The following is a 13,702-nucleotide window of genomic DNA, read 5'->3' as shown; positions in this document are numbered from 1 at the left end:
CCCACGCTGCGGAGAGCACGTCTCCATCCGTGATGCTGAGAGCAAAGCCACCTGGGAGCTTCCCAACCTACAACCACAGACACCCTGACAAACATAAGCCCAGGGCTGACTGTTCTACAGACAGACAAACAACCCTGATCTAGATTTCTCTAAGATGTCAAGGCCAAGAGAGACGGAGAACTGTTTCCAAATTAAGACATGGAAGTCTCCTGACAACTAAATTCAGTGTGCAATCCCAGACTAAGTCATGTGACAGAAGATCATCACATGGGGCAGCACTGGGGCAGAGAGAAATACACCGAATACATTAAAATACAGCTGTCGATGTTAAACTTGCCGGAGTTTGTGAGTTAACACTAGCTATAATGGAGCATTGTGCACCTGCAGCCATGTATGACCTACATGTATGCACCCACAGCCTAAGTGACAGGCATGTATGAGAGTGGTGACATCATCTTGCTGGAATAGACACACAACTCCATGACACTCACAACAAAACCGCCCAATGGCACACCTCTCAGTGACATCCCCAAGACTAGGTGACTTAAGGCTCTACTGTAGTCTCAAGCTGTTCAGAAAATGGTGCTCGGAGGAAGGAGCAACGCCAAAAGTGACAGAAGCTAGAGTGCAGAATCCAGGCTAGAACAGACGTCCTCTGCTCTGCTCCTGCAGCCTCCGGTGAGCATGATACACTTCAAAGTCATAGACGGCCAGGCAGAAATAACTCTCCTAACAAAATCACACACGTGCTTTTTATTACGGTGTCTTAGTATCTCTTCTAGAAGATGGTCCTTATCAGGCAAGTTCTCAGTCTTTCAGTGCCTCCCTCTCTCCTCCTCCCCACCTCTTCCTCTCCCTCCCTGCCTCTCATGAAAGTGTGAAGTCGCAAACTGCTTCATATGAAAATCTGAATAAAATTAAAATTTAATCATCTTCCAAGTTAGAAAGTCCTTTCTTAAATAAGTTTTCGTAGAAAGTCAGCTCTTTCAGAGTTAAGGATGGCTTCACGGTCTTGAGCGCTTCTGTGAAGTGCTCCTGTCTCACTGTGGTTGCTTCCAGTCCGTTTTCTTGCAGAGCAAACAAGGCAGCCTGAAGGACACAAGCAGGAGGCAACAGTCAATTTGCTTCACATTAAAACTAACAGTGACTGTCAGCACTGCAATCTGGTGGCCAGTCCTTGGTGTCACATCAGAAAGGTTCAACGCCATCAAAGCACTAAAAGTTAAAGTGACTTAAAATCCACCAGAGACCATAGTTACCTGCACATTAAAAGTCCAGACTTAAATAGGCAAACTGCAGAATAACACACACACCCTGAACCCACATAAAGTATAAGAAGAGTGGACTCCTGCAGCTCATAAAAGAAAAGATGGCACATTTTACAACCTGGCAATTCTCCTGCTAGCCATGAACACTCTCACCACAGATAAACTGTTCATGGCAGAATGTAGAAACTTAGAGCTCAAAAGCTGCAAAGGTCATCTCCTGTGTGGGAGTGAGCAGAGTGGTCACCTTTGCTGAGCAGCAGGGGCAGAGGGTGGAAGGAAGATTCTGGAATACTAACAATCTCTTCCTGATTATAAAAGTAGCCATTTTCCTGTCATTCAGTACTATATTCTTAAGATCCATGCATTCTTCTCAAGTTTATATTTAGTAAAGCTTACAGAAAAGGAGAACGACTCAAAGACTCTGGCCTCCGAATAAAACAGTGCATACTCACTTCTTTGCAGAGGTTTCTAAGATCAGCTCCAGAGAAAAAGCAGGTTTCTGCTGCTAGGTTTTCTAGTGAAACATCAGGCCCTACTGGCATGTTGTTTGTACAGACTTTTAAAATAGAGAGCCTGCCCTAGAAGAAAACAAACAAACAAACAAAAAATATTTACAATGCTACAACATTTATGTTCAACACCGATACAGTAAACATTTTAAGATCAAATTTTCTTATCACATTACAAAGTGTGTGTGTGTGTGTGATACATGTGCTGTGTACGTGTTGTGTGGGTGTGTGGAGGGGTGTGGTATACGTGTGTATGATGTGCGTGTGCGCATGTGTGGTATATATGCTAGGTATATTTGTGTGGTGCGTGTGGGGTGTATATTGTGTGTACAGTGTGTGTGTTGTGTGTTCATATTCAAAAAATATCACTCTTGCTTCTGAAAGAGATACTGAGTCATCAATGGTCTACACAGCAATGGTAGAAACAGTATCATGAAAAACAAATATTTTCTTAGTTAACTTTTGAAGTTGTCAGTCATAACCATTTCTCCTTATGAGACAAGAAGACTCTCTTTTGGGAACAAAAGTGCTATCAGAATAAACAAACACATGATTTATCAGATACATTTAGAAGCATCAGACATATACTTAAAAACAAACAAACAAACAAAAAAAACCTCTTTAAACCTTGATTAAAGCCCAAGGAAGGGAAAATTAAACCCTGGAGCCCTTCACCATCCGACAGTCGTTCTGGGTGTTTAAGAGCAAAGCACTTCCTGACTGGACATGCTGTAGTAGTCTCCACAGACCCAGAGCACTGTCAAAGGCTGGGCTAGGGAACCAGCATGGATGAATACGTGACTTTATGAAGAGCCAACAAGCAAAGAACTGGGTACCAGCATTGCACAGTGAGAGCAGGGCATGCCGTCCACCGCTTCCCAGTCTGGAATTCATCCAGACACGCTACTAGGCAGACGCAATGCACTGCACTGCTGGTGCAAAGGGAACAGGCACGGCTCACCTCTTGATCAGGAGGGGGGACGTAGATGATCTTATCTAATCTCCCGGGCCGTAACAAGGCATCGTCTAACACATCAGGCCTATTTGTTGCCACGACAATCATGACACTCCGACTAAGAATTTCTTGATACTCTGAGGAAAAGCATATAACACAAAGTAACATCAACAAACTGTGACTTATTAAGATCCAAGTTAAGTCGCATATGACAAAGCACTGTGTTTGAAAGGGATAACCTTCTTTTGGAACCAGGATGCTTACGCCCAACCCCAGCCACTTTCTTGGTATAAAGCCACCCCTAACAACTCATTAATCAAAGAGCTCCCTTGTGTGTCTGAAAGGCAAGGCCAGTCCTGACAGGCGATTCTCCGTGTGAGAACTGGTGAGAAGCCAGATGAAGAACACCTGGCCAGTTCCCAAATCCACTCAAGCACTCAATGAACAGCAGCCATACAGAAGCTGCTTGCAAGAGCACAATGTGTGACTGATGGGGACAGGTATGGCTCTGGAAAGTCTAGATCTCAATCCCCCCAAGGTGGAAATTTACTTTTCATTCTTCTTTCCAGAGGCAAGCTCAACTGAAGTTATGCAAACCCTGGATGAGAAGCAACTTTTGTTTCTGTTTGAGGTAGGGTCTCAGGTACCCCAGGCTGTCCCAAAACTCTTTACCCAACAAAACTGACCTTAAAAGCTGTGGATGCACTTCGCGACTACTGACTTTACCAGCACACCTGGCTCATGTGGTGCTAGGGTTTGGGCAGCTCGGCAGTCGCTCTGCCCCTGAGCTACACTCCCCAGCCCCAAAGAAGAAACATTTAAAAGACAGGCGAGGCCTGAAATCAAGACCACTCGTACAGTTAACAGACCAAGCAGCTCTCCAGTGGCTACCCCCAAAGCACCAAGTCCCCCGCACGCTAACGGGCATCATGAGATCACGTCACCATGGGTCCCTTCTGGTTATAGTGCTGAAGTGCTCCTTCTGTGAATGCTTGTTAAAAATGTGAAATAAACAATATGATTATACTAAAAGAAGTCAGAAATGACCTGCTCAGGATGAGAAGCCACTATTTCTGAACAAGAGGCTCACAGAGGCGAGGCACCCCAAAAGTTACTTAAGTGCTAATTTGCTTTGTAATGTTTCACACACACAAAGTGAATTAGGGATAAGTCCTTCTTCTGGATATACACATGAGAATAATTTCCCTTCTCCACTCAGTAAAAAATATTTCTCATTCTTAGAAAACTTAAATTCACATATTAGATAATTATAAAACTTTTCACTTTCTTCTGTCCAAGTCTCAACTTTTATCTGCCCCGTAGAAGTCCCAAGAATTCAAGTGAACTCATGTAAATCCTTCTGCAGGATGAATTCGGCCTGGGAAAAGCAGCCGTGCGGGAATGCTAGTTAACTCTGGTGCGTTCTAGCTGGCGCTGGCCGGCGCTCAGTGTCTCCAGCTCCTGGTATTTACCCTGTTGGCTTGCTTTATTCCCTCTTCTCTCTACCGTCCTAACTCCCACACCATCGAGTTCGTTCAGCAGAACTGAAAGAACTCGCTCCCGAGCGTCACATCCCAAGGTGCCGACTGAGCGAGACCCCAGGACTGAGTCAATTTCATCCAGAAACACAAGCGCTGGAGTATTGGCTCTTGCTTGTCGAAATACCTTAGTGAGGGAGGGAAGAAAAACATAACGTCACACGCCGTTCCGGTGACAGCTTCCCCTTTCCTATTTGTAATCATTCAAACAGAAAAATGAAGATTCTAAGTGTTTATGAACTAGAGAATAAATAAGTAAAACAAGGGCCAAAGATAGGCAGATGTTAAAAAATTGTCTTCTCAGAAGATATTTAACATGGAACTTAAGGCAGGATTTCATTATGTGTAGCCCAGGCTAGGTGGGAACTAAGGGATCGACTTGTCCCGTCTCCTCAGCACTAACATTAAAGGTGTGTGCCACCACAGCCATCCGGTGACCATCTTTAACTTTAAAAACCAAGATAAAAGTGCTGGAGATTCAGGGGTTGAGATGAGTGTGTACTACCCTTCCAGAGGCCCTAAGTTCACTTCCTAGGACCCACACTGGGGGAGTTACAATCTTCTGCACTCCAGCTCCAGGGGATCCAGCATCCTTCTCTGGGTCTATAAGAACACCTGCACACAAGTGCACAGAGCCCACCTAGATACACACACACACACATAAATATAAAATTTCAGAGCAGTATGTGGACAGGTTATGGGAAGAGGGCTCTTAATTTAAACTTAAACATGCATACCTTTCACAACAGGGAAAAAAAAAAACCCACAACTTAAAAATAAACCAACCTGAGACAAGACTTTTTCTGAGTCTCCAACAAAAGGAGAGAAGAGATCGGCCCCGCACACCGACACAAAGGAGCAGTGGCAGCCTGTGGCCAGGGCCCTCACCAGAGTGGTTTTAGCACATCCAGGGGGACCGTACAGGAGAAGGCCCTTTGGCTGTGTCAGACCCATCCTAGCAAACTCCTGCGGGAACTTCAGAGGCCACTCAACACACTGTAAATAGGCAGAGACGGAGAGATGTTAGTATACCAGTCACATGCCAAATCTCTCCCTCATCGACACTTCCCACAACCTATTGGACTCAAATAGCCTCTGCCCTCAGGGCAGCCCAGGAGGGCAGGTCCCTGCCACTCGCCTTGTCTACACCCAAACACTTTACTTGTGAGACCATGCCATGCCTGAATGTTCTCCCAACATCTCTCTCTGGCTACTCTTTTTAAATTTTTAATTATCTTTTCCTTCCTGTGCCTGGTTGTTTTGTCTGCATGCATGTACTCGCAACATATAGAGGTCAGAAGTCATTGGATCCCCTAGAACTGGAATTATACACGCACATGGTGGTTATACACTGCCATGTGCGTTTGGGGAACTGAATCTAGTCCTCTGCAAGAACAAGTGCTCTTAACTGCTGAGCCATCTCTCCAGCCCCATGTGGCTATGCACTCTCTCTCATTAGCTCAAATGCACCTGCTTGGAGAAGTCTTCCCTAAGAACCCTGCGCAGAGTAGAGCCCCCTTCTCCCAGCTACAGCCTGTACTGCCTTCCACCTTCCTCAGACCACTTATAGTTCACTACTGTTCTTTTTCCACGATGGTTTGGCCACTCTACTCTTGCTACAAAATCAGCAGCATTGGTTCATGCCAAAAGCGGGCACTAAAGAAATGTTACTGAATGGTGAAGAAGCCCTGGTCACCTCTGAGCCATCATTTTACAGACTCAGAAGCTCAGGCCTAGAAAAGTGAGCAGTGAACCTGTGCAATTGCTTTAGTGAGGGCAGAACCAGCACTGGCAGAGAGAGAGAGAGAGAGAGAGAGAGAGAGAGAGAGAGAGAGAGAGAGAGAGAAAAGAGTGTAAGGGGGAACACTGTTTGAAGGAGAGAGATTTTTAAACTAACAACCAGGCAAGGAACAAGCACTCCAAGGAGAAGAGATGCCACAAACAGATGCATGAAGCCATCGAAGAATATGCTGCTGTATCAGTGTGCAGAAGCAATGGAGATGAAGTGAGGCAGACCTAACAGAGAAATGGGCAACAGTCCAATTGGCAACGTAGAAAAATATGGAGCATACTGGAAGGCTGGAAGATCAGTCAGTGAAGACGTGGAGGACAGATTGGTCACTGAAACATAAGACATTGCATTTTACAAAGTCCTAGTGCCACACTGCTGACAGGGGACTGCTGGTTGACTGCGTTCACTGAGACAGGGAATTTTAGGTAGAGTGGACGAGCTGATTAGCTCAACTCTATTTTTTGTTTGTTTCTTTCCTTTTGGTGTTTTGAGACAGGGCCTCACTATAGAGCCCTGACAGTCCTAGAATTTACTATGTAGACCAGGCTGGACCCAAACTGAAAGAAATTCACCTGCCCCTGCCTCCGAAGTGCTAGGATTAAAGGCTGTGTCCTACACCTGGGCATTTGCTGGACCCTTGACATGGCATGTTGATGGCTCTGTGGTCATCTAGCAGACAGGCAGCTAAGCAGGCCTGATGACATGAAGAAAAGTCTACCCAAGACTTCTCAAGGGACAGCCAAGAGCAATCTTAGACCCTATCGATCACCTCGGACTGCAGAAAGTTTACCTGGGATAGGATGGCTGAGTGGTTAGCACTTTTTGCTCTTGCAAAGGACCTAAGTTTTGCTCTCAGAACCTACATGGCGTTTCACAACTGTTCATAACTCCAGTCTCAGGGCCCCTGACACAATCCTCTGACCTCCATGGGCAGCAAGCATGCTTGTGGTGCCAATATATACATGGGACCAAGACACTGATATGCATAAAATAAAAATAGTTTTAAAGAAAGATAGGTATCATTAACTCTCAGAGCATCAACATTTCAGGGAAAGGAGGAGAGTGCCCAGAAAGGCAGGAAACTGCCACAACCAGGCGAATAAAAGACATCCAAAGAGGTGTGGCTGGTGTCTCTCAGACATTAATACTGTGACGTTAATTAAGACAAGCCCATGGGGAAGGCTCCCTATAACGTCACACTCCAGCAGCACGGAGGAAAAACCACAGAACTTGCATACAACCTACAACCTATCAGTTATAATACTTAATAATGCAAATGCCATGCACAGAGTTGGCATACTGTATGGTCTAGGGAAAAATAACAAGAAAAATGTTGAATCAGTTCAGTGCAGACGGTATTTTTGGACAGCCACATCCACAGATGCAGAACCATGGAAACACAGTTCTTAAACTGTAGTGGCTAGTGAACAGCTGACAGACTGCATGTCTCAAAAATTAAAGCATTTACTATCCAGTTGATCACAGGAATTCTGTTGGCCTGTGTTCTAGATTATGATGAACTCTTGAAAGCAAAAATCTTAAGAGATTGCCACAGGGAAACACAAAAACTAGTGTCTATAGAAGTCTAATTAGATAAAGACTAAAGCACATGATGAGGAATGTGGGTAAGAGGGCTAGTGCAGTTTGATTATAGCATTTTCATTATAGACACAGAACACCTCTCTGGGATTCTGCTGGGATTAGCTGATCAGTAACTGTTACCTGCTTTAACTTCAGCTTTACGTCTTCAAGTCCACCTATCTGCTCCCAGCCAACAGGCTTGATGTCCATCAGTCCAATGGAACTTCGAAATGATGAGGGCTGAATCTTTTTAAAAGCTTCAAGAAAATCTGTTTCCTCAATTTTAGGACTGTCTTGGTTCTGAAGAAATATATTCCAAAAAGAAAAATGAAGCCAAAAATTAAGTAGGCATTTTCTATAGTATACACAAATGCCAAAAAACTCTAAAAAAAAAAAAAAAATCAAAAACAAAAAAAATAACAACAACAAACCAACATTCTTTTGAACTTGTAAATCTACTTATCACTATTCTCAAGTGCAAGCATCTTCATCAATCATTCCCTCAAAGTGGAAGCCCTGAGCTCACTTGTTCACAGTGTTAAATTCTGACAGCTACAGCTGTTAACAGACTGACCTCTACGGAAGCCAGAGCCAGGGAGAAACACCCAATACTGTGTTGATTGAATTTCTTCAATTCAGAGTGAAACAGGAAAAATAACAGGATTAGAAAGTCATCATTTGGGGCTGGAGAGATGGCTCAGTGGTTAAGAGCGCCGACTGCTCTTCCAGAGGTCCCAAGTTCAAATCCCAGCAACCACGTGGTAGCTCACAACCACCCATAATGAGATCTGGCGCCCTCTTCTGGTGTGTCTGGTGTGTCCAGCTACAGTGTACTTACATATAATAAATAAATCTTTTTAAAAAGTCATCGTTTTTTCAAGTTCTCTAAAAGCTATTCTGAGTAAGAACACTGACAAGGGGACATTTTGTTTCAGTGTGTCTCCTCGCATACTTCTTTCATAGTAGCAAACAAGAAAATAGCCAAAAGGTGTGGAACTGGATACTGCGCTGATGGCTGGTCAGTTAGCATCTGGTGAGCAGCCCACAGCTATCTTGTGCCTAGATATGGCAGAGACATAATCCTGACTGTGTTCTGCTCCCAAGAGCAATGTATACCTGGAGTCTGATCATTCTATAAAATAACCAACCTGAGTCACTCATATCAACGTCACAAATCTCAGATAAAGAAAAATACTCTCAAACGACTCCTATAAAATAAAAAAAAAAATGCGTGTGCAAACTCGAACACAGACACAAACACACACGGACAAGAGAGAACATGATAATGCTAACTTAGTAAATGTTAAAAACGATGACTTTGGATAAAGGGGTCTGGCTGAAGTTCTCCTAACTATTTTGCAACTTTCTAATAATATTTAAATGATTTCAAAGATAAAATGTTAAAAAAAAATACTTAAAAGGAAATGGACTTTTGCTGGTCTTGTCTTACTGTCTTTAAAAGTTCTTTCTGTATGGACGAAATGGGCTGAAAACCCTTATCCTGCTCTTAAGTGAGCAAGTCTGCCTGTCTGTCCATCTTCAAATGTTCAGATCAGCAAGTCACATCCTTACTGCTCTTCTTCCCCATTACACCAGGTATTTACACTACTTTATGATTGTTTCTTCCTATCATTCCAGTGAAACACAATTTTGGTTAGTTAAAAGCTCCTTATGTTCATTTCTAATTCACCTGTTGAATAATTTGCCTTCATATCAAATTCTAAGTATTGGGTCTACAAATTCTCATTTTCAACTATTATCTATTTTAGCCCATTTATAAAAGACCATGAAAATGGACACTTATGGTAGACCTATTCTGAACAGTATTATCTAAAATGTTACCAACTGTCACCACTCACGCAATTTCGGCAAAGCTCACTTTCTTTAACCTCTGTCATCCTGCTGTGTCAATCGCATGTTTTATGCAGAAACAATCTGACAAACTAGTCATTGTTGTATATTTTTCCTACTGTTGATGAAAAGACTTATGGACACATTATTGTCGTTTTGCTTCTTTGCTTTGCTGGCTTACAGTATTAGATCCTGGGTACCAGAATGCTAATTAATTTTTAGAGAATACCAACTAGCATTTGAAGTCTCACTTCAAGACCAGTTGTGTGCTCGCCATTCCATTTGACTCTCATCACCTTGCAGGCACTAAATCCTTTCTCTTTTGTAGTTATTAAACTATGTTTCTAATCCCTTAGCCAGACTAGTTCAGAAAAACTTTAATGGACTCTGTGTCTGCCCTGATACAGACAGAGCCCCTCACCTGCCTAGTGAGAGGGGAAAAAGATGCGTCAGTACCTTCTCAGATGTCTGCCCCTTCTCCTTTCCACTCCCCTGGGACATTTCTGAACTCAGCCATCACCTATGGTGACCAGACTTAGGTAGGCCCCTCCTCAAGTAGCAGTGAGCTAACTGGTCCGCCTGAACCAGAGATACTTAAGACCAAGCCTGGACCTTCACAAAGCAGAGGGAACTCTAAATGTGCCTCCCTCTCCTCTCTGGATCTCTCATTCTTTCTCACAAGGGACATACATTTTCACCCCTATACACGGGACTCACTGAAACAGTAGGCAGCTTGGTACCAAATCCATTAAGATGAAGACCCAGAAGTTCACCTAACTTCTTCCCACCTTCCATATTAGAATGAAAATAATGGAAAAGTCAGGAACGATATAAATTATTTAGGTAAAATAATTTAGGATGCTATGAATGAAGTTGAAACGTCCCAAAATCCTTAGTTGCTAAAATTATTATCTGCTGAAGTGGGGTCTAGAGACCCAGGCTATCATATACAAAAATGATTTGATTTTCAAAATAATAGATAGTACTGAAAAATATTATATTTAAAATAACCCTATATATTTTTAAAGTAATTACTAATTTAAGATTTGAAAAAAAAAAAAAATCAATGACGGTCTTTAATAAAATTCCAAGTACTCAATTTTTCTTGGATTAGAAAACTTCATTTCTCCCTTAGATATTATCAATAATTTAAAAACCCAGTATTATGACAGTGAAAAATGTCTTGTAGATACAGGCTTATTCTAGCAAACGAAGTTAACTCTGGTGATGTTAATCATCATGAGTGACTAAAGTTGTAGCTGTGGTATCATGGCTGTGGGATATTCTCGAGTCTCAGAAACACAAACACATATGTAAACTCAAACACACAAAGAAATGTCAAAGTACACCAAGGAGGATGTTAAAAGTGGACAATTCGGGAGAAAACTATGAAAAGTCTTAGCACCATTATTGCGCCTTTCTGTGTAAATCTAAATGGCTGCTTAAAATCTTTGAATTTAAATCTGATTTCTCTGAGGGACACTGTCTTTTCTGGCTGCTCCAGGCTCCAGGCTCCAAGCTCCAGGCTCCAGCACTAGGGAGTTAACTGTGGCAGTGAGGAAAATTCACCATGGAGACTTTCCTGGAAGACTCAGCCATGTATCCTCATCTCTAATCATATAATTACATGGAGTTGAGATGTAAATATATTTGTGAGATTATATTTGTATACATATCTTCTCTCTCTCTCTCTCTCTCTCTCTCTCTCTCTCTCTCTCTCTCTCTCNCNCNCACACACACACACACACACACACATACACACCATATGAAAACATCTGTGGAGCCTAGCAGCCATGCCAAGGAATACACATAGTACCTATTTTAACCCCACATTGACCTGTCATATTACTCTGAAAGATTACCATAGCTGGTGGCAGGTGGACACTTCCTACCTTCTCATTCTTGAGAAGGGCACACATAGCAGCCTCCCTACAGAGTGCTGTCAGGTCAGCACCGACATAGCCAACCGTCATTTCTGCCAGGAGACCTAAATCGATATGACTGGAGATGGGCATCTTTGAGGTAATCACTCGCAGAATTGCCTCTCTTTGTTTAAGGGTGGGAGTCCCAATGACAACCTACAGACAAAGCAAAAAATGGAGAAATTAGAAGTAGACAACTTAAAATCTTTCTTTAAAAGCATCCTCACCAGTATGTACAGTCATTCAGCAAACCTTTATAGAACTTGTATCATGAACTTCTAAGCACACCTTGGATTATGAATATAAGAAAATGATAATTGTCCAGTGGAAGAACGATGGCTGGAATCTCCACAATGAAAACTCTGTATTTCACTGAAGAAGTCTTTGTGGTTTTTTAAGAACACACCAAGTTCTGACAGTCTGGGATCAAATAGCAGACTAGATAATCTAGGTCCTTGTTCTCTGGAAGCAGGGCCCTTTAAATCCATTCAGGTCCTCGAAAGACTTAAGACAATCCTACCACAAATTTTAATTATTATTTAATTATTAATAATTGCTTAGAAATTTTTTTTAAAAAATCACTTGAGGACCAGAGATGCTAAGAAAGCCAGCCCTGACAACATAGAACAGGAAGCTGGCTGGTATCCTGATATTTGAATACATTTAAGGGCTTATGCCTGTTTTTATTTACCTTCCCTGTCTTCTCTTACTGTGACTAAGTTCTCATCCCAAAGGCTTAATATGCTTGTATCAGGCTTAGTTACTTCAACAAAGCAAATGACCATCCTGCTTCCCAGAACGATTTGAAACCAGGTTCTAGCTTGCATGTGACAAGTTGATCTACAAATCCTGTCTGACCCAACTGTCCAAAAAAGGCGAGCTTTCAGGAACTTTACCTCTCGGTCAAACCTGCCCGGCCTGCGAAGCGCTGGGTCTAACTCGTCTGGCCGGTTGGTGGCTCCCACGACCACAAACTCTCTGTCCTGGTGGATGCCATCCAACAGCGTCAACACCTGGGCCACCACGCGGCTCTCGGGAGCTCGCTGGGGGCCGCCTCTCCGGGGACACAGGGCATCCACTTCGTCCAGGAAGAGGAGGCTGGGCCCGCGGCTGGCCAACTCCTGGGCTCGCTGGAAGATGCGCCGCACGTTCTCCTCCGTCTCCCCGGGCCGGGAGCCCTGCAGCGCCGGGGCGCTCACCGCCAGCACCTCGGCGCCGGTCTCGCGCGCCACGGCCCGCACTAACTGGGTCTTGCCCACTCCCGGGGGGCCCGCCAGGAGCACCCCGCGGGGCACCGCCAGCCCCAGCGCGGCTAGGGCGAGCGGGTAGCGCAGCGGCAGACGGAGCAGCTCCGTCAGGGAGTCGGCGGTCTCCGACAGACCCCCAAGGGTCACGTCCCCGGGAGGCTCGACCCGTGGCGGAGGCTTGTCGCTGAGCGTGATGCGGGTATGCGGTGTGACCCACCCACCGGGCTCTGGGTCCGGTGTCCCGCCCATCACGTGCAGAGCCGCTACAGGGCCGGGGACACCGGGCGGGGTGGCCAGCACGTGTCCCCGAGACACCGGCCGGTTGCGCAGCAGCTCGTGCACGACCTCCAGCACCGCGGCGGAACTCGGGGCTCCCGCCTGCGGCCGCAGCACCGGCCACACCTCTAGGCGCCGCAGAGGCGGACAGGGCACAGGTTGCAAGCAGTCCATACCGATCCTCCCCGTGGCCGCCCGGGCCCCGGGGCTCGCGCACTGCGGGTCCAGCTGCACAAAGCCATCCGCCCCGTCGCGCCGCGGCCAGGCCGTGCAGAGACAGCAGCCGCCGGCGGGCAACGAGATCCTCAGCGGCGAGCCCAGGCGCGCACCCAAGCTGCGGAAGGCGGCCGGCCCCAGGCGGCAGCGCTGGGTGCCCCGGTCCCGGGGATCCACCGGCAGCAGCTTCAAAAAGTGTCCGTCGGGGCAGGGCCCCGAGTCTGGAGCCATGACTCGGAGAACCACGCCGGGGAAAGCCCCGCAGCAACCCACCCGGCTGCCGGATGCAGGCGGCGCGCATGCGCCATGAAGGAACAAGCCTCTGATTGACGGTCGAAATGACTTCTGGGAAAGTGAGAAATGCCTGGATCTCCATAAATATCTGATGCCCGATGGCCGGTCCAAGAGCCTCAAGGAAAAGGTCTCCGCTGGCATCTGACCGACATACGGCTGCTCCATTAGGCCATAAGAGTTTTCATTTGGTGAAGTAAAAAGATTTCTTAAGGGAAAAAAAAAAAAAAAACCCAAACTGCTGACAAGGTGTAAC

At 45.2% G+C, this 13,702-nt stretch overlaps 1 protein-coding gene across 2 annotated transcripts; it reads right to left on the bottom strand.

Moving 5' to 3' along the window:
• Window positions 1–537: 537 nt before the first annotated feature.
• Window positions 538–13,441, bottom strand: Spata5l1 (spermatogenesis associated 5 like 1). Of its 2 annotated transcripts, none has more exons than XM_021194053.2 (8): window positions 12,313–13,441; window positions 11,387–11,572; window positions 7,785–7,943; window positions 5,057–5,266; window positions 4,205–4,397; window positions 2,739–2,869; window positions 1,721–1,846; window positions 538–1,089 (listed from the first exon to the last, which is right to left on the bottom strand). In XM_021194053.2, the coding sequence occupies exons 1-8, from the start codon at window positions 13,384–13,386 to the stop codon at window positions 925–927; spliced, it is 2,244 nt and encodes a 747-aa protein (XP_021049712.1). In that variant the 5' UTR covers window positions 13,387–13,441; the 3' UTR covers window positions 538–924. The 2 variants fall into 2 exon arrangements, with proteins under 2 accessions (XP_021049712.1, XP_029391597.1); XM_029535737.1 differs by having other exon boundaries at window positions 11,357–11,572; window positions 12,313–13,433.
• Window positions 13,442–13,702: the final 261 nt, after the last annotated feature.

This window comes from Mus pahari, chromosome 3 (assembly GCF_900095145.1).
Source record: "Mus pahari chromosome 3, PAHARI_EIJ_v1.1, whole genome shotgun sequence".
Classification (NCBI taxonomy): Eukaryota; Metazoa; Chordata; class Mammalia; order Rodentia; family Muridae; genus Mus; species Mus pahari.
The sequence above is the reverse complement of the archived record's forward strand: the minus strand, read 5'-3'. Positions and strand labels throughout refer to the sequence as shown.

Excerpts from the sequence above, each read along its gene's own strand:
- Spata5l1 (XM_029535737.1), bottom strand. The coding sequence starts at position 13,386 with ATGGCTCCAGACTCGGGGCCCTGCCCCGACGGACACTTTTTGAAGCTG. Across the intron at positions 7,944-11,356 it reads TCCACCTGCCACCAGCTATG|AACCAAGACAGTCCTAAAAT; the intron begins GTAATCTTTCAG and ends ATATTTCTTCAG. Across the intron at positions 4,398-5,056 it reads CAGAAAAAGTCTTGTCTCAG|GTATTTCGACAAGCAAGAGC; the intron begins GTTGGTTTATTT and ends TCCCTCACTAAG.